Source organism: Thamnophis sirtalis, unplaced genomic scaffold, assembly GCF_051295495.1.
Source record: "Thamnophis sirtalis isolate CommonGarterSnake01/CBP01778 unplaced genomic scaffold, rThaSir2_p1.2 scaffold_9, whole genome shotgun sequence".
NCBI lineage: Eukaryota > Metazoa > Chordata > Lepidosauria > Squamata > Natricidae > Thamnophis > Thamnophis sirtalis.
In genome coordinates this window covers 66,128,501-66,149,902 of record NW_028261389.1, presented here as the reverse complement: position 1 = coordinate 66,149,902, position 21,402 = coordinate 66,128,501, and the positions used below count along the sequence as shown (strand labels likewise).

Below are 21,402 nucleotides of genomic sequence, written 5' to 3'. Positions count from 1 at the left end.
GGTAGAATTGCTCTCCGGTTTAACATTTAATTTTTGTTAGTGGTGTAGTCATTTGACTAAATCAGTAGGCAGTTCCACGTGATGTGCTTTAATTGAAGTGTGATGAATGATCATATAATAAACCTTGCATTCAATAAATATTGGCTCTGAATAAGCTTTAGAAAAGCTTATATATTTTTACTGTGAAATGATTAAATATTGCAAGCCTGGATGAAAAGTAAATTGTTGCTACAGTGTATCTAGAATAACTGGCTACCGTAGATTTCATATATACCCAACTCATTCCCTTTCCATTCTTTGTAGATGACAGCTGATTGTTATTCATTTTATGTACCATGGCAGACCTGCCAGGTTTTCAGGAAACCGGAAAGCAAACTGACCGATAAATATAACTTTTCAGTCTTCACAGTTATTTTAATACATTGCATTAGAGTTCTTGGTGAGATCTATAAAAAGTTCTTTTTTAGAAGTAGAATTTCCCATCCTCTCCTATTATGAGTTAACATTTTGATTTGTCTCTCGGGTCTAAAGCCTGTGCACTACATGTGTGCATGTGTGTTTTCATGGCTGTGTGTGTTTGTGTGTGGACCTTTGTGTATCTGTGATTGTAGAAGGCTGGATGCATAGTTTTGGTTCCCAGATTATACATCTTTGGTTTATGATGCAGTATGGTATGTTCTTCAGTAAAATAATATATAAATGTCTTTGTAGTGTCACTAGATTAAACATAAATGTTTTAAATATTACTACAGCGACTACCAGCAAGCATGAAATGATGTAACGATTTCATTAGTATATCTGAAAGGGAGACATTTAAAGTTTGTTGAAGGAAGCGGCGTTTAGAAGTAATTTAACTTTATTTTTTAAAAAGAGAGTCAATAATAATTCTTAGAACACTGAATGTTTACACTTATTTGATATAGCAATATACTTTTCAGACTTACATAAGAGCTAAGGAGAGCAACAGGAAAGCAGTAAAAACCTATGTAAAACAGTTTCGTGAGTCAGAAAGAATATATATGACTGGAAGCCCTATTAATCAACTCATACATCTCTCTTGGCTTTCCATATGGTTAAAAATTATAAATTAAACTATAAGAAATATGTTGCTTTCTCACGTCTTTGGATCAGAACAACATAGAATTCTGAGTAACAGAATATGACCAGTTTGTATCCATAGTGAACATATTGCCTGAAATGTTTATAGATTCTTTTCTTTTCCCCCCTTAGAAATGGTCTGCAGCTTTTGTAAATTTTTTTCAGATGTATATGTAAGGGGCACCATACAATAGCATTCCCAAGGGAAGTAAAGGGATATATATCCTCTTTCATTTCCATTTGAACAGAAATTACCAGCAGTGTCAAAACTGATTACTGAGTTCAGTAAAATTCTGGCATTGCCTTCAGTTATAGTATAATTGCTATTGGTATATAGTAAAGGAGAGCTAGTATAGTGTAGTACTGTTGCAACAGTGTTTAGTTGATACAAGGATGGAAGACTATCAATGAATTCTAGAGCTACAGGCAAGATTTGAAATTAAAAAATAAATAAATCCAGAAGGCATTGGTGCTGAGTTTAGCTTGAAGCATTTCTACCTTACTTTTGATCCTCATTTGGCCATGGAAATAATTAAGAAACTTTGTGTTAGTTACTATAGTATCCTATTCTATTCACTGGGTGAAATAGTAAGGAGAGAATAATAGGAGCTCCTTTAAGAAATGGGAAAAATATAATGAATAAACACAGGTTCTAGAAATACATTACGAAGCATATTTTGCAGTTCTGGGGTATGCATAGTTTTCCAAATACAGCTAATCAAATCTGTTCAGTTAATTTTGTCAGAGGAAAATAAAACAGATTCTTGGGGAATATTTAAATATGCTTTTTTTATTAATTGGCTGTGGATTAAGGAATCAGATTATTCTGAGTGCGTATTTCTTTGAAAGCAATTAACAGCATCTAAAGCATCTGCTTTAAATGTTCATTGCATTGTATCAGTACTTCTAAAAGAAGATGTTTTGGTGATCTTATGGTCATGGGGTTAAAAAGCTTTTTATTAATTGAAGATCATTTTTATCATGCTAGAGATGACACTATATAATTTACAGGATGTTTTTTCTAAACCAAGAACACATGATGTAACAGTTCTACATTCAGGACTTCATGTATTCATTTCTTTTAAATTAAAGCAGTTAGCTATTTGATCATGTAGAGCCTACAAAGATATTTAACTCTTTCTTCATACCACCATACAGCTGTGGTGGTGCAGTGGTTAGAATGGAGTACTGCAGGCTACTTCTGCTGCCTGCCAGTTGCCTATAGTTTGGCAGTTCAAGTCTCACAGACACAGCCTTCCATCCTTCTGAGGTCAGTAAAATGAGGACCCAAAATTGTTGGGGACAATATGCTGACTTTGTAAATCAATTAGAGAGGGTTGTAAAGCACTGTGAAGCCGTATATGAGTCTTATTGCTATTGCTATACCTTGTGGAAGAGGAGTCAGATGCAGTAATAGATAAAAACAGTGGTCAGTGAAATAGTGTCTATGATTGTTCAAGAGTTTTGGAATGCCTGCCCTAATCTATGTAAGTTCTCTGCAATGCTAATTAATTCAAATAACATTTTAGACTTATCTGTCCTGTTAGTTTTAAGGATGCTGATATTTTAATTGTGGAAGATGGTTTCTTCTTTTCAGGATAATACATATCCGCTCTCTTGTATTTCTAATTATTAGAATCCCTGAATCAGAAAGGTTTTTCATAGAAATTCAGTAATAAATGGTTAGAAATTAGAGGATAACAAGTGCAGAATGAACTTAATGATGCAACATAAAAATAAGGTAACATGTGAACCATCTAAACAAATTAAGAATCTTATTTTGATGGGCATGGTGTGAAGGAATGATAAAGACAATAACCTTATGAATGTGGTGCAGTGTGAAAATAAGTTTCCGCTGGAGTACCAAAAGTGATCCAGAAAGAACAGATTGGGGAAGATATAAAAGTATTTCAGTAACTGACAGCATTCATTGCTAATCAAGTTAAAGGGACTGACTACTTATGTGAAGCTTTCTCCTTCTTCACTCTTCAGGTCTTCCCCACTAATCCTTACTAGACTTTGCTAATTGCACACACTTTTGTATAAAACACCATGATCACAACTTTCACAATTGGGAAATTGGGCTGAATCTCCAATAGTAGTAAGCAGTTACAGAAAGCTTAAACACTGGAGGGAAGATGGAGAGAATGAGCCTACTTAAGCACTATATTAGGGTGCAAAAGACTCTCAGAGATTTCTCTGAATCATTGATGGCAGATAAATATGTAGTAAATAAGTATGTAGAAGGGATGCAGTGGCTCAGTGGCTAAGATGCTGAGCTTGTCAATCAGAAAGGTCAGCAGTTTGGAGGTTCAAATCCATAGTATCACATAACAGAGTGATGCCCCAGGTTCTGCCAACTTAGCAGTTCGAAAGGATGTAAAAATGCAAGTAGAAAAATAGGAACCACCTTTGGTGGGAAGGTAACAGCTTTCCATGCGCCTTTGGTATTTAGTCATGCCGGCCACATGACCATGGAGAGGTCTTTGGACAGCACTGTTCTTTGGCTTAGAAACAGAGATGAGCACTGCCCCTTAGAGTCAGGAACGAGTAGCACGTAGGGGAACATTTACCTTTACATAATTATGTAACTGTCTCTCTTTGGAAATGTAAGAGGGCTGTGGACTCTGTCTATTTTTCCCTAGACAAACTCCCTAGAAAGGAACAAAATAATAATGCAAAGAAATTGGTGCAGAATACATTATACTTTATTATATTTTAAAGAAGATTTTACAACAGAAAAAAATATAATTCCTAATATGTTATGGCACTATAACATATTTAATGTTGGTTAAATTGAAATGTATTTCAGCATTTACTGAAAGGGAAGTTCTTGATGTTATATCTGACATGCACATTTTAAAATCTTATTGTTTGATGCAAGATGCATTTGGACTAGAATTTCAAGTTCACTAGTCAGCCTGGTGAATATAAGCAGGGAAGTTTGAATACTTTCTTGTTCCCCAGGCTAGGAAGGTTATTTTATGAGTATGCTTTTTTTTCCGTTTGCCATAGGAATCTAGAAAAATGTCAGTATCCTTTTATACATTTCCCATAAGATTCTTTAATATTTAGAAAGAGAATTTACCTTGAGGCTTTTGCTCACCATAGGTTTCACTTCAGCCATCAATGACTGATTAACCAGACCATTTGATATTCTAGGCTTTTTTATTAGTTCTAGGAATTAAGATGATTTATTTATTTTAACGGTTTAGATTCTCGGCACATAAATTCACAGTGCTTTTAAAATGTCCTGCACCTTACTTAGATTCTGTTCTGATATATAACCACCCACTTTATTTGAAGTATTCTTTAAATTGGTCTCCTGTTGGTTCTATACATTTTAAAAAAAAATCATTAGCACATACAACATTTTTGTTACTGAGATAATATATCTTAGAAACCGGGATGGAAGAGACCTTGGAGATCTTCTACTCAAAACCCACTTCCCAAGGGAGGAGTCCTTATACTATCCCAGACAAATGAATGTCCAATCTTATTAGAAACCTCCAGCAATGTAGCTGTTCTAAACTAGGCTTCCCAAGATCATGAAACAGACTCCTCGTCCTGAAAAAAACATCTTTTATTTAAGTCCCGGCAAACAGTCTTTCATGAGATTTCCCAACTACAAGCCTTTATCAGGAGAGTTGCCAGGCCGATATCTTCCAAATGCCACACTGTAGCAGCAATGACTTGGCAAGAAGTCAGGAACAGATCTTCACCCTAATGAACTAATTGTCTCCTACAAACTCCCCTCCCCTTTCGCTCCTCTTTATTCCCTATGGAAGAGGCTATTCAAGGTCCACCTGTGCCTTTACTCCCAAGTCGGCCCTTGTTCCCTTCTCCTGGCAGCTCTGGGCATGCACACATCGGGAACAGGCTCCAGCTGTTATTTTGCCCCACTGATATCTGTCTCCGAAGGCAACTGATAACTCAGACGGCCCTGGCCCCATCTCTGCCTCTGACACAGATCACTAGTCAGAGCCTTCCCCAGACTCCAGGACTGGCCCATGTTCCTCCCCAACCTCCTCACTGCCTGAATCTGCCACCAGCTCCACTGGCTGCTGGCCTGCACAACAAGAGCACCCACAACTCTGGGAAGCAAGCTGTTTCATTGGTTAATTATTCATACCTCCAGGTGCTTTGGCAAATAAGTCCTCTGTAACTTCCCCTCAAGTACTGGATGATTGCTATCATGTCAGCCCTTAATCTTTCATCATACAATTTAGCCTCCAGATGCCTTTGTGGCTCTTTCCTGCATTTTTTCTAGAGTCTCATATCTTTTTTGTATCATGGCAACCAGAACTGGAGGCAGTATTCCTACCTTAAGTTGAAATATTGTTACTAATCTCTTCAATATAATTTAGGAATACTGATATTAAAATTTTGAGTAATCTACGTCAAAGTTTCAAATGAAAAATGAATATATAAATTTTAGCATTGTGTTTTCAGTACAATCTTTCTTTTAACTTTTCAAATATGCCTTTTATTCCTAATCCTCAAAAGACCATTTTTAGATATGTGAAAACATTGGCTTTTAAAATGCATCTTTATTTATGAACATACTGTAGTTTTAGGTCTCACATTTCTCTATTATTTTTTATAGCAGCTCATCTTCTGCTTGAAAAGCTTACTTTGCTTTGTAGATTGAAATACCAAATAAAATTCCTCATAAATGTGTGAAGGGTCAAAATACAGAAAAGTAGTTGCAACATTCCAACAAATATGTGTGGCTGTTGTGCTGAAATGATAGCACTGTTATTGCAATAAAGGTGCCTGTCATAGCATATATTCTTTTTTCTTGTTTACTGTTTTTGCTTCTTTTGCTTTTATTTGGTCTGGAAGAATATATGGCGTTTTCATTTTGCTAAAGCAGCAGTGAAAATAATATGTCCATTTGCCACATCACATATGATTCAAATTACCAAATATTTCAATTTTAGGGAATCATCTTGATTTTGTACCTTATTAATAGTTGCATGAATGGTAGTTGAGCATATCTGACTGAATGAGTTTGGAAATGCTAATTACTGAAATTTCAGTTTCCACATTAATTGAGCACTTGAGAATGTGCCTGCAAAGAATTGAAATATTTTTGGTTTCAGATTTTTTAAATTTCTTAAATGAAGTTTGAAGGAATAAATAAATGAATAAATGCATTGCATGACATTCATAAGCACATCAGTGGTGAGTTCCAGATCCCGTTGCAACTGGTACGGTGCAATGAGGTTGGCCGTCCACCACATGAATGTGTGCAGTGCGCGCATGAGAACTTACTGCCTGCGATGCCTCTGCGACGCTCCAGCTGCTTGGCGGAGTGTTGCACAGGCACCGTATGCTCCATGCACGTCAATGGAAGCGCTGACAAACTCAAAGACCGGTAAGGACCACGGGTGGGCACGTGAGCCCTCCAGAGCACTATACCGGAATGGTACCCAGTGCTCTTGGCGGGCACCAGTACGCCTGTACCAGGGCATACCTGTCGTAACCCACCATTGAAGCACATCTACAAAAACATTTTGAAGTGTCCACAATTTTATAATAAATATTTTCCTTAGTGGTTTCATATTATTCGTTTCATTGGGCAAGTGATTTTGGTGTTGGAATATCTAGAAATAAATACATATATCTTACTATGACTGATCAAATTGCCTTGGGTGAGGTTTTGCAATGGACATTATTCCATAGCAATGTTTTGTACTCAAATACATTTGTCCATGATAGGATGCAGTTACATTTATTTTTAGACTGTTGTTTTCTGTGTCTTCACAGAATGATGTAGAATAGTGTTTCAAAATAAATTGGAAATGGATTTTCGCAGTTTCATGTGTTGGAATAAGAAAGGCCACCTGGGTAATTTTTAGTCAAAATGTTTTCATGGGAAATTTTTTACCTCTTTATTTAAAAAGTTTACAGAACAATTCTAGCATACATGGGGGAGGAGGAGAAAAATGCTGCTACTATGGTAGCAAAACTGTCTCTGTATGCTATATATGCTTGGTGGAGTAGAAAACCCATGAAAAAGAAGGCATAATCCAATGCAGTATAGTGTCTTGTAAAATATAGAAATGTAAAATAGTTTACGTTTACATTTACTAGGGCCAATAGGCTGGAGACAACTAAGGTACTGAAAAAGCAGTAAGAGGGATTCTTAAATAATTAACTGAGTGAGAAAGTATGAGGGGCAAACTATAGGTAAAAGTAAAGGTTCCCCTAGCCCATATGTGCTAGTCATTCCTGGATTTAGGGGTGGTGCTCATCTCTATTTCAAAGCCAAAGAGTCAGTGCTGTCCAAAGACCCCTCCGTGATCATGTGACTAGCATGGCTAAATGCTGAAAGCGCACGGAATGCTGTTACCTTCCCACTAAAGGTGGTTCCTGTTTTTCTACTTGCATTTTTACATGCTTTCTAACTGCTAGGTTGGCAGAAGCTGGGACAAGTAACAGGAGCTCATTCCGTTATGTGGTGCTAGGCATTCGAACCACTGAACTGCCGACCTTTCTGATTGACAAGCTCAGCGTCTTACCCACTGAGCCACTGCATCCCTTAAATTGCAGGATATATATAAACTATGTTTTTTGTAATTGTCCTGCTTTTATTAAATTGAGAGTAAGGACAGAAGTAGACTCAATCAGATAAGAACTGCTATATGTGAAATAGGAGTAGACTAGTTCTTCTGAGAGCCACTTTGTCCTAGAAAAGTTCTTTGATTCATGTAAATGTGCACCAGGAAATTCCTGATCAGTGGTGGGTTTCAGTTTATTTTACTATCGGTTCACTCGCCTGCTTGCGCACGCTTGCGCACCCTTGCACAACACTTATGCACAGGCACAGAAGCTTCTGCGTATGCACAGAAGTATCCAGGCAAGTGGGTGGAGCCTCCTGCTGCCACCACTACTGGTTCGGCCAGGCGAACTGGCAGAAACCCACCTCTGTTCCTCATCCTTTTCTCCTGCTTTCCCATATAGGGACACAGCAAATTAGTGAGCTGAACGCATTGCATACTGTTTTTAGGTATTTTTCCCCTCTCACCCATTTCCATCACCTCAAGGGAATTTATTTATATTTATCTATTAACAAAATTTAAATTCAGATAGGAAAGGCTGGTTTATATTTGATTTCCCAGCCATCTTCCACAGGTTTTACAGAGAATTTTGCCATTCAGTGGTTGAAAAATAACAATAACAACAATGGGACACTCTTGGCCAAAGTTTTCTGAAATCTAGCAATTAGAGTATTAATAATCAAATTCCAACTATCTTAATGGATTAAACTTTTTAATTACTCAGTTGAGAGAATATCAACCAACTATTATCTGGATTCATTTCTGTGGGTTTCAGCCAGGATTCAATCTATGGCAAGACTTGCAAGTTTTGCTGGTTCTCGTGGATCTGTCAGCATCATTTGATACCATCAAACAACAAGTTATTTGGTACTGGGCAGTAAAATGTGTCCTGGATGATTATACTCTGGTAGTTGTTGCTGACTATAGGGGGACGTACCGATCTCAATTTCAAGGCCATTGAACCAGAGATACAGCATCTAAAGAAATTTTGTCATGCCCCTGTCAGAGCCTGAATCTGTGGGGGAAGATGAGCTGGAAATGTAGACAGAGAGCAAGGGAACGGCTCCATTGGCTTCAGAGAAAAACAGGGAAGGATTAGGGTTAGGGTTAGGCAGAGCTTTTCTAGTCCTGATGAGCTTTTCAAGATTAGAACAGCTTGTAGGCAGTAAGGAACAGGGGCAGGAGGACCAACAGTGAGCAGGAGAGATACAGCTTGTGAGGAGCAAGGACCACCTCTTCCAGATCCTTGAGCATGGAGAGAAGAGAGAAGGTGAGTACAGTGCAGACTGAGCTGGCTACTTCGCCGTTCTTCATAAGTCACACCTGGGGACTGAGACTTAAGGAGAGGCTGTGGGAAGGGGCATTTGTCGGGAACAAGTGTTAAATCTGTGGAGCGTCATGTGCACTTGCTGACGTCTGGAGATTACTGTGTTCTGTCTTGTGTGCCTTGCCCAGTTTGCCTACCTCACTGGACTTCTGGCCTTGGTTACTTCTTTGCTCACCTTGCTTACTGGACTGCTGGCCTTGGTTAATGCTTTGCTTATGTTGCTTACTGGACTGCTGACCTTGGTTAATGCTTTGCTTACGTTGCTTACTGGACTACACACAGCCAGAGGCTGTTGAAGGTGCATGGGAGAGCTTGGCTCCATGACTTGTGGTTAATGTGGGGATGTTTGGGTGCAAAGTTGGAGCAATAAAGGGGACTTAGACATGTTCTCTAGCTGTCTTGCTTCCATGCCATGCCCTGGGTCCTCGCACATTTCTATGCTCATATAACCAGCATGACATCACAAAGCACTGTTACCTTCTCAGTGAAATGGTACCTATATAGCTACTCACATTTGCACGCTTTTGAAAGGCTTGGTTGGCAACAGTTGAGGCAAAGATGGGAGCTCACCTTATCGCATGGCAGTTGGGTCTTGAACCTGGGCTGCCAGATTTCCAATTGAGCCTAGTGCTCTGTCCCCCAAGTCCCTATGGATTTGGCAGTACTCTTTGAATAATTCAGGCTCTTTATTAGGGTAATAAATTGTTAAACACGATTCTGAAAATTACGCAGTGTAATTTTATTCCCTATAATCCTGCAGAAGACAAGAATTTTTCTAGAGCTTTGCATTTCATTTGTATATGAAAGAGTCAGGTGCCCACAAAATTAATGAAAAAAAATGTTCATCTTTCAGGGGTTGTATAGCAGGACATTATTACACTAAGTAGGATACTAGATTAGCTGATTTCCAAAGGCCATTTTAATCGTTATATTTTATGAATTTTGTAAATCAAGAAAAAAAGTAAGTTATCATATATCCAGTTTACAAATGAAAGACAACTGTGTGCCATAATATCTGCATAGTAAATTTATTCCATTGTAAAACTGATTGAGAGTGAAATAATTTAAATCCATCTATGTTTCTCTTTCAGTTTCTCTTTTGCCTAGCATTTTTGAAAGCTACCTTAAAAAATAGGTCTTAGCCTGATATGTCTTTTTTAAAATTCCAGTGGTGTCAAAATCAGAATAGGATTTTTATATACATTTCAATAATCAGTTTTAAAAGAGGGTATATCACAGGAACAGAAGTAAATAAAAGGTCTCCTATCTACATGGTTGATTTCAGTGAGATGTTTGAATTGCATTCCTCTATATTTTCAACTTATCCACATGCATGAATTATTTATATTCATGGTAAGCTATCCCAAATATGGAATATGGATGGGACAGAAGTGTAATTCTATCGATACAATTCTCTTTCCTTTTCACTGTGCCCAGAAATAATCAGAATAAATATTGCTTTTCAATCAGTATGGCAGTCAAGAAGTCGTGGAAAGAGCTGAAGCATTATAGTATAATACATTTTAATTATGAATACATAATTTCACATACAGTACTATTCCGTTTAAACACTTACATAACCACAGTACTAATCTCAGAGTCTTCATAGAGAGAAATCATTATAATTTCAGGATAGAGTGTTTCTGATATCTAACAATTGCTTTTGCTATATTTCACAGTTTAATTGTTTCAAATTCACACATATTGCATTGGTGCATCTGCAGATACATTCTTTAAGAGTCATTGCTTTACATATTTATATAGTTCTTAATTAGTACAGTACTCATTTCTTTTATTATATTTTGATATGTGCATGCATGTATGCATGTGTGTGTATATATATGTGTGTGTGTGTGTGTGTATATATGTGTATGTACGTACGTACATATGTATGCATGTTTTTAAGATACTGTCAGTCTTTGGCTGACTGCAGTATTCTACATCAGTCTTGCACTGTATTATGGAGTTTAAGCATTCTCAATGTTTATATCCATCATTTTCTTAAATTATATTCAATCTGCATGCATCAGAAGCAGACCTCATTTCGAGGGTAAAAACAATGCATACAAGAATGGTTTTTGTACTATGAATAAAATGATACGAAACAGATATGCAAAGAGGAAAAAAAGATCTTCTGGGATATTGCTTATGTTCAAATAAAGAAGTTATTTGACATTTTAGATCAAGCAAATCCTCATTTCATGTCCAATATTCATTCATAAAGCAATAGATGGCAATGTAAACAGAATATGAATAAATTTTGAACAAGCCATCTTCAAATTTCGGTGCCTCGATTCTCAAAAAGCTCTTTAACTAGGATATTGAGCAGAATTTATGTAAACAATACAACTATAACATTTTTGTATCAGAAATAGTTTTAGCATAAACTTATTTGCTTGAAAATAAGAAATAGGAAAGAGAGGGAAAAGCAAGCAGGGCTGTAGAGATCTTGTCCTGGAGAGCAAAGGAATTAAACTGAACTTTAACAAGATTAAATGGCTTTGGATTTGTGGTTCTTCCTATACCGTGGATTTTCTTCTGTAGTTCTGAATGGATAGCAATTTCCCACACAGAACTCAAGGGCAAATTTGATCATTATTCTTGGTAATACGGCAATAAAAGGCTTTGCATTTTTTGAATGTCTGTGCATTTTCAGTAAAACCTTGGCTATTTCTTTCTTTTTTAATTGATTTATTTGTTTTTAAATTAAGTGATCATTTTGTCGCATTGTTACTATTTTATATTTCATCTTTTTCTATCATCTTTCTCTTTCTCTTTCTCTTTCTTTTTCTCTTTTTCTTCTATCTATCATCCATCCATCCATCCATCTATCTATCTATCCACAAATTCCTTGTGTGTCCAATCACACGGCCATATTCTATCCTATCCTATCCTATCCTATCCTATCCTATCCTATCCTATCCTGATTTGAACTTTCCTCTGTAAGATACCTCGGAAACTTTATATACAGTACATTTTACATTTTACACTACATGTAAAATAAAGCACTAGTTGTAATTGTGGTTGTTATGCAAAATATTAGTATATTTAAAAGATTACCAATTGTTGATAAACTTACAGAGTGGTACTGTTAGTTAGATTAGGGCAATTTCCCCTGGTAATGCAGCTCAGGTTTTATTCAATGGATTGTCCATTAGAACAACACTTAGCAAAATACATGTTGTTACAAAACCTGTTAAGGTTTAAAATGGCAAATAGTTTGCTTATATATTTTATTTTTAATATTTAATTGTTGCACAATTTAAATATCCTAATACAGCAATAGGAATGAAAGAAATACTGATCTTATTACAAAATGAGGAAAACACATTAGGATATTTCTCTCTATAGATATGTTGCTACGAAATGAATCCCAAGGGAGTTTCATATTTGAAATGAAAGTGAGCTGTGCTGCTACTTAATTTATGCTGATTTAGCTTTGATTATACTGTGTAATTTTATACATACTGTCTCCATTATATGGCGCTCAACCAATCTCATTGTACATATGTTGTGAACCGACAATAAATAATAATAATAATGTTTGTTTTTCACACATTCTAGTCCTAAATGGCTGCTTAATTAATCTATTAAATGCCTTTGTATGCAAGTAATACAGAAAATGTGAATGCCACTACAATACATTTTTCTTTAATTTAGACTTCAGGGAGATGAATCTATATATTAAGATGATACCTTATCAAACAGTTATGAAAATAATATATGTGGGGGCTGGAGTAGGAATGTAACTGAGTTATCTCAAATAACAATGTGCTAGCTGGATTTCTTATTGTAAAGTGTTGTATATAATTTCATGATGGTAACTCAAAATGGTTTGTATTATAGAGGGGGAAGTGGATATTGAAGGTCATGGTGGATAAAATTACCATCCCTGTTCTTATTTTGCAAGAGTATTTTAAGGTTACCCTCACACATATGTGTTAGTTGTTCCTGACTCTAGGGGCCGGTGCTCATCTCCGTTTCAAAGCCAGCGCTCTCTGAAGACATCTCCGTGGTCATGTGGCCAGCATGACTAAATGCCGAAGGCACACGGAACACTGTTACCTTCCCACCAAAGGTGGTTCCTACTTTTCTACTTGCATTTTTACATGCTTTTGAACTGCTAGATTGGCAGAAGATGGGACAAGTAAAGGGAGCTCACTCCGTTACGCAGCGCTAGGGATTTGAACTGCCGAACTGCTGACCTTTGTGATCAACAAGTTCAGCATCTTAGCCACTGAGCCACCGCATCCCTAAGAGTATTTTACTTAATAGCTTTTAGACATAAACTATCTTGAGATTATTTGTTGGCAATTCATTGTGTCCTTATGCCAATAAACTATGTTGCACATTAATACCTAGTTGGTGAGATCAAGGTTTTTAAGATATACATAGCTTGCTGATAAACATGGTATTAATTCAGAATTGTACAGGCATTCTAGTTTTCAATGTAACTGAAAAGGTATTTTTCCTGTTACCATGTTAATTGCAGGACCATCTCTTCCTGTACATACTTGTCCTGTTAGATCTGGTAGGGAAGGCATGCTCCAATTCCTATCTATTGGGGAGAATCTGTTGTGACCCGCCAGCGGCCAGCAGAGCTGGCAGCAGAGTCGGACAGTGAGGAGATTGGGGAGGAACATGGGCCAGTCCTGGAGGCTGGCGAAGGCTCAGATGAGGGCTTTGTGTCAGAGGCAGAGATAGGGCCAAGCCTATCTGGCAGTTCTCAGCTGCCTTTGGAGCTAGACAGCATGAGACAGAGGAACAGCTGGAGCGTGTTCCCAGTGTGCCCATGCACAGAGCTGCCAGAAGAACAGCTCAGAAATCAGGGTCAACTTGGGAGTAAAGCCACAGGTGGACAGTGAATGGCTCCTCCCATAGGAAACAAAAGAGGAGCAAAAGAGGAGTGGGCTTTTGCAGGAAACAATTAGTTCATTCGTTTCAGGAGTGTGAAGATCTGTCGGTGAATGTCAGAGACTCTGTGCCAAGTCTTTCCTTGCAAACTAGATAAGGTTGGTGGTCATAAATTCACTTTTGAAAGACTGTTTATCAGGCCTTTCCTGAATGTGAATGGGAGGAATTCACATTTGTTTAATGAAAGGGGTTTTGTCGGAACCAGTAATCTGCTTCTGCTTTTTGGGGAAGCCTAGGTCAGAACAGCATCATCTGTTGAGATCCAGAAAGTCTCTTTTTGTCCTGGCACTATTCCTCTGAAGATTAGATTGCATGGACCCTACTGGCTTATTTTAGAGCTATAAAGACTTGTTTTTGTTACCAAGCCCAGCATCCTGAGTGCATGATTATATAATCATGTTGATTGTCTTGGTTGGTTTTCTCTTGGTTCTTGGATACAGTGTGTTATTGTTTGATGATATGGTTTTTAAAATCTTTTTTAATTCATTGCTGGCTGCCTAGACCAGCTGTATAAATTTAATGCATGGATAAATAAATAATAAACAAATACTTCCACAAATATCCTTGCAAAGCAATTTTATGACAGTATGCATGGCTTTTTTCTCCTTCCTGTTTACAAGAAACAGATGCAATGTGGGAAATGCATTAGTTTACACCATTAGTTGCCAATTGACAATGTATTTATTTCCTTTGATTCCAAATTGGTTTTCTTCTATATTATCAGTACATAATTGGAATCTTGATACATTGTAAAATCTGTCTTCTGGAAACTCCAGTTCACTAATATTCCATAATATATTTTTATTTTTTAAAGATTAAGCTATTCTTCACATTACCACGTGATACTTTATTTTGTCCCATGTTTACATTCTTTTATTCTGAAGGTAGAATAGTGCATATATTAATATTTGGGCTTGGAACCTCTTATAGTTTTTGTTTCATTTCATTTTAATGTTTTAATTTTTAATTCTGGTTTGTGATTGAAACAAAAAATTGAAAAACTACACTGAAAGACAATTCACATCTGTTTGGGTATAGAAATATATCTACTTTGTTGACCTAGATGCATATTATTTGTGCTTTGAAGACCCAAGTAAATGCAGGTTCTCAATATTTTCTAATGTAAAGACATTTGTATATGGTGGATATTAACAATGGTATAAATATGAAATAGTACACATATTTTTCTTCTAATTGTTTTCCATCACAATATTGTACCCAATAATGGCTTTAAGGTGCCTTGCATGCTATCATCTGTTCTTTAGATTTTGCCATCACAACCTTAGACATGGTTACATTGCGGTAGTATTGGTTATGTGTAGATTTTTTCTTGTCCTCAGTTATGAGATTGTTTTTTAAGAGGGGGATGAAAGTGATTAATGACTAATGTTTCTGCACTATTGCTATTATTACTCAACTCTGCTCTATTTAAAGAGATGTTCGCATGTTAGACAGATACATCTAGATCAAGCGATATTGGAAAATACATACACTGCAATTTTATTCTTCTTGATAGTAAAATAGATTATACACTAGATGGATATATGATTATTAATGAGGGAATATATTTCTGGTGACATAATGGTACTTCAAATCACAAGAGCAATATTGGGGACAAGCATACAGGTCCTCAATTTAGAACAGTAAAGACATTCATTGTGTGAAAACTTTTTTTTTTATTCTTAAATGTTATGAATCTGTAAAAGAAATACCCAGATAAAATACATAGTATATGAAATGCTGGAAGAATTCATAATATAATTTGTTGATGGAAAGAAAACACTGAAGAAATGATAGCTGATATTGAGAACTGGAGAAGATATCACTGATGGAATTAACTCTAGTTGTAAACAAATGTGGATGGCGAACTTATAAAAAATGGGATAAAAAATGACTACTTTCCACCTATTCCCCAGTTGTCAGACCTGCATGATCATCTTATTGTTTTAATATTAGCATGGTTCCCAAAAAGACTGAATATTAGACGTCACAACTTCTTTTTATAGCATCAAGATATTAACTTTTAAACTCTTCAGTTTATATTTGAAGAGAGCATTCTTGCCAAGAATAAGCCCAATAAACTATTCCCGCATATTTTACTTATTAATATTTAACTTCCCAAGTGTGAATAGAATTTCAGCCTGTTTGCCTTAAATATCCATATGTGACCAGCACATACAGAATAAGGATTACATTCCACAATAGATAAATCTCCAAAACTAGAGATGGTATCAAAACAGGATATTTGTCCTCCATGTGGTTCTGCAAGCTCATTCTTGAATAATTCTGCACTGTATAACATAAAAAGACAATTCAAACTGTACTCTTTTGGTCTGTTCTGTAGGCTAGTAACAGTGATTGCTGAAATAAAATCTAAGCCATATCCCACTCTGCACAAAATATACTCTATCTCGTCTTTTGTACTGATAATCCTAAAGGGTAAGCAACCAGTTCTTTTTTGGTTGTGAACTCAAGAGTTCATAACACCTTAATGGTTTTTGGTACACATATAACAATGGCTTTTACAATCTTTTGCCTAGGCAATAAGATTGATGGGAAAATGGTTAAGTAAGTCCTATTAATTTCAATGAAGTAAGTCCTATTGATTTTAGTGACAGTCACTGAGAGGTAGATAACGTGCAGTGTTAAGAAATTATGATAAGGAGATGAAATGCCAATAATAATAATAAAAAACCCTCCCCTGGGAGCTGCTGGGATATCAGTGGGTAGCTTTGAGTAGCAAGTGGTGAGCAGGAAGCCAGCAATAAACTGCAGATGGCACACGGGCAATATAAAATAGAATAGAAGAATAGAATAGAATTCTTTATTGGCCAAGTGTGATTGGACACACAAGGAATTTGCCTTTGGTGAATATGCTCAGTACATAAAAAGACAGGATTGCTAGAATATTGGGTTAGAATATTGTTAGAAAGAAACTAATGGAAACGGGGATGGAAGAGAAATGAAATCAATCCACGTTAAACAGTAAAAAGGGGATGCAGAGCTGGCATAGTAGACGTCAAGACTATTTTTCTTCCCTTTTTTATTTGCCTCACTGCTATCATACATACCGATCTGTTTTACATTCCGCAAGCTAAGATACCCTTCCAACTCTTGTTACTGTTTACTGTTTACTTTTATCTCCCTGCTTTGGGAAACAGGTTTGCTTGTTGCCTTTTTTTCAAAACTCGAAACTATTTCTTGGCCAGTCGGTTGGTTGACAGAACCAAAAGCGTTGAAGTTCTTCACTTGGATCATTCTCATCCAGATCGATTTGGCTTTGGGGATCACGCAGCTTCTTGACCTATTTTGGACACCATGGCTACGTCGCGCCTTTCCGCCTGCCGCCTCCAAGACCCCCCAAGAAAACCCGAAGCTGGGTTAAACCACCCAAAGACCCGCCCGCCTCATCTTCCCCTTGTTTACACCCGGAGAGCTGACTGCAGGGGAACCAGATCGGAATCCGTGCGGTTTCCTTGCGCCTAGCGCGCAGGCTCGCCTCTTGGGCATGCTCATTAATAGCGAAGAAGCCCCGCGCGCCGAAGAAGCGAGGCTGTGGGAAAGTTACTCGATGGCGCTAGCAATCTTTCAAACGAGCAGCTGGGATCGAGCGCGTTGAGGAGGGGCCGCTTGAGCTACCGCGGATCGGGCAAGACGATCCGGCAACAGAGCCAGCCGCCTTCTATAGAAGAGGGAAGAGAAGTGGCGGATCCCCCTCCCCTCCAAAAAGACACACACGATCCGATCCTCGCTCCTCTCTGCTTCCCTCTCCTTCCAGAGGAGGGTACTCGGGTCTGCCGCTTGGCAGAGACGGGTCCTTTGCGGGCGTACCTCGGCCAGCTTGCAAGCCGTCCACGCAGCTTTGGCACCCGCGCAAACCCAAGGAGATTACAGCCGGCAATCCAGCCACAACCAACCTCCCCACCCTCGAAGAGAAGGAAGCTCGGGGGGAAAGCGAGCCGCCTGCAGTTCTCTCGCCCCTTCGCCAGTGCCCATCGAGGCAGCCCGGGGAAGCCGCTGGCTGGCTGAAGCCGAAGAGCCTTTGCGAAGGGGAGGCTTCTTCTTCAGACGCTGCTGCTACCCTCGCCGGGGTCGTTCGCCTCGCTCAGCTTTCGAACTGCACGGATTTCTGGGGTTGGCGGATGACGACGAAATAAACCGGCAAAAAAAAAGGGGGGGGGGACACCGGCTGGTCTTATCTAACCGAGAAGCCAAGCCAGCCCAAGCGGCGCACCTGCTTATTTAGTATTATTATTTGGGGGGGGGGAGGCAAAAGGCGACTTGCGGCGGCGAGGGAGGCGCACCGGGGTACGAAAGGAAGAAGCCACCAAGCCGCTTCTCCCGGACGAGGCTGGGGAGACTGAAAGGTGGCAGCGGGGAGCCGGAGGGGGGCAGGAAGAAGAAGGAAACTCCCGCATCCTTTCCCAGCTTCGCAGAACGGCGAGAAACTGCCCTGCTTTGGGCCAGCTGGCACCTGCGATTATTATTATTATTTTTAAAAAAGGAAGAATTAATTGAATTGCTTTGCATTGGGGGAGGAAGAGCCAGGGGGCTATCCGGGAGCCTCGCGGGGGCGAAGCACAGACCGCGGGCGTCGGGGGGGAAGTTGCAGGAAATTTAGCGAGCCGTTTCTCCGCCTCCCCCCCATTTCCACGCAGGAAAACCCTTCCCGCAGCCCGCACTTTTCCCTTTCTCGCCTTAACTGGACTCTTCCAGCCTGCCAGCCCTGGGTGAACAGTGGCAGCGAAGAAGATTCCCCTTGCCCATGGGGCATCGGCTTTCCGGGGGAAAAGATCGGATCGGATCGCCTCCCGCATTCTGCTAAGCTGCTGAACTGAAGCCATCGCGGAGGAGAAGAACCAGCAGCGGGGGGGTGGGGTGGGGGAAGAAGAAAAAAGCCCTCATCCGAATAAGGGGGAGCGATTGCGCAATTCTGCCCAGATTGTCTCCCCCTTTCTTCTCGACCTCCCCCCCCCCCCATGCTGCTCAACTCGCAAGGAAACAGAAAGCTGATTCATGGAGCCCCGAACCATTCTTCCCCCTAGTCCTCTCTATGGGGAGATCATGTTGCTGCTACCGCTGCTGGTTGAGACTTTGTGTTGAACCCCCCTTCCCAGTTCTTCCCCTCTCCCAGCCTTAGAAAGGGAGGGAGGGGGAAAAAATCGCTATCTCCTCCGATCGTTTCGCCTTTTCCCCCTCTGATTTTCGGAAGTGTGGCTTTTACTGGCTGGCTCAAAACCCCGAGAAACATTGATGCCTCGCTCTGGAAATTCATTGTGTGACTTTCTTGGTATTTGCTGAGTTCCAACCCGAGATGCAGTTCTTGAAAGCTTTATGGGCACTAGCAGGAACAGCTATCTGCTGTTTTCTTATATTTGTAATCCACTCCCAGTTCCTTAAAGAAGGTAATTATATCTCTGCATGCCTGCGTAGACTGGGTTTTGTCCTCCTTTTTAATTTTTTTTCCAAATGCTGACTCCGAGGTTAATATTTTGGAGTGCCTATTTTTATCATGTCCAATATATTCTCATTACATAATTCTCTCTCTCTCTCAGGATTTTTTTTTTAAAAAAACTTTATTTTACTGGCAAAGTTGTCATGGAAAGCCAAGGAGCGCATTTTATGGTGTATTTTGAGGAATGCTGGAATTTGATAGCAGTTCATGGATGCATTGGCTGTATTTCCTTGTTGATGGGTGATGGAATGGCCAAGTTACTCAGTCAACAGATAGGAGTTCTCATATAAGATTAATGATACATTACTCAGAAAAGTAAATAATATTTATATGAGTGTGTGTGTGTGTGTGTGTGTGTGCTTCTCTGTGTACATGCATAATCCCTCTTTTAAAAAGCCAATTCAGTCCATTTTCAATAGATGGCACTCATGTTCTATGGTCAGGGCAAAAGGAGGAGCTCTTTGGGCTGAAGGCTGCTTCCTCCTCCTCACCTTCTAAAATTGGAAAAGGCCTTTCTGCCTAATTTTAGGATTTCTCAGTTGAATATGAAATTATGATATAAGGAAAGGGAGCGATTTGCAAGCAGCGTAAATTACTTCCCAATAATTTAAAGCATGCATTGTATTCGGACACAGAGCAGCATCAATTGAAAACTTTATTAATGGATCGAGATCCTTTTCTTCATTTATAATTTTAATTTCTTTCAGAAATACCGTGCTATTTCATAATTAAGTATGAGCATATTGCAGGTGTCGAATAAGATGATACTGTATTATAGAATGCTATATATGTCTTTATCTGTCTCTCTCTTTCTCTCATTGTTATAGCCAGTGTTTGTTTATACAAACACACATACAAAATAAAGTTCACACCCATATTTATAAAGATAAATACAGAGTCAGATGACTCATAAGAACTTTCAGTTCATCTTAGGGAAAAAAACCCATCCAACTTACCACTGTAATAACTTCATTCTTATTCTACATGTGCTGCTCATTATATTATTGTTGTTTTAAAATTATGTAGCTGATTGGGATGAAATACAATTTTTAAATTTGAATTAAACATAGTTTTTAGTTACAATTTTATTTGTAGGTTCAGATGTTTTCAATGCCTTGCTTTATCTCCCAGAAGCTAATTCATTTTAAAAATAACAATAACAACACAATAATATGAGAAATATTCTCCATACATTATTTATTTGGGTAAAAATTCCCTCGTGTCTCTATCAATAGGAGAAATACAGTATTTAAATATTCATGTTGTCGTTTAAAACCTAGCCCACTATTTGAAATTTATAAAACTAAGTCTATAAATTTCAAATAGTGGACTATCTTTTAAAAGTAAAATCCTTTACTTAACCAGGCATATACATTAAACACTATGTGGCACATGAAATTAGTTTTACAAGAAGATAAATTAAGTCTCAGACTTTGGAAGAAAATAATATTTACCTACGTCATTTTATATTTTGCATCATATGCAGTAAGGAATATATTTTTTAATGTGAACTGCAATGTTGATTCTAAGTTTCTGATACTACGGTACTTGTTTTTGAATCTAACAATTCTGTTAAGGCCATGGTTTAAAATGATTGATGGGCTCTAGTAACATTACAGAGTTGAATAAGTCTGGAAGTAATTTCATGTTGAAAGCAAGTTTTATTTGCCTACAAGTCTGGAGCATGGCTGTTCCTTTCATGGCTTATCCTAAAGGGAGGTTCTCCATGAAGGGAAATTTTTGCCCAATTAGAATTCAGATTCTACTTTCTTCTTTAGATCAATGCAAATGAGGATAGAGAATATGACATGGCAAAAAGCTTGATTTTTAATACTATGCTATGTTTAGGACTAAAGTCAATGGTTGCTAAAAGGCTTCAATTTTAGCCAACCAAAGATAAATATATAACTAAATGGAGATATTAGGGATTCATACCTGTATATGTTTTAAAAAAGAAACAAGTCTGATTTTACTATCTTCCGAGATTTAAGTGTACAATATCTCAGTAGCTTACTGTACAATGAGATTGAATTGCTCAAACT

General features: G+C 38.2%; 1 protein-coding gene across 5 annotated transcripts in view; it reads left to right on the top strand.

The window, feature by feature from the left end:
* The window catches only part of TAFA5 (TAFA chemokine like family member 5), a 333,004-nt gene that overhangs the window by 74,119 nt on the left and 237,483 nt on the right, over window positions 1–21,402 (top strand). Inside the window, exon 1 of one of the 5 annotated variants that reach the window (XM_087722164.1) lies at window positions 18,182–19,310. The exons of the other annotated variants lie outside the window; for them this stretch is intronic. Within the exon in view, the coding sequence (XP_087578290.1) occupies window positions 19,220–19,310 (91 nt within the window). The 5' untranslated portion in view covers window positions 18,182–19,219. Of the gene's footprint in view, window positions 1–18,181; window positions 19,311–21,402 lie in introns of those variants that run through there. 5 annotated transcript variants of the gene reach the window in all.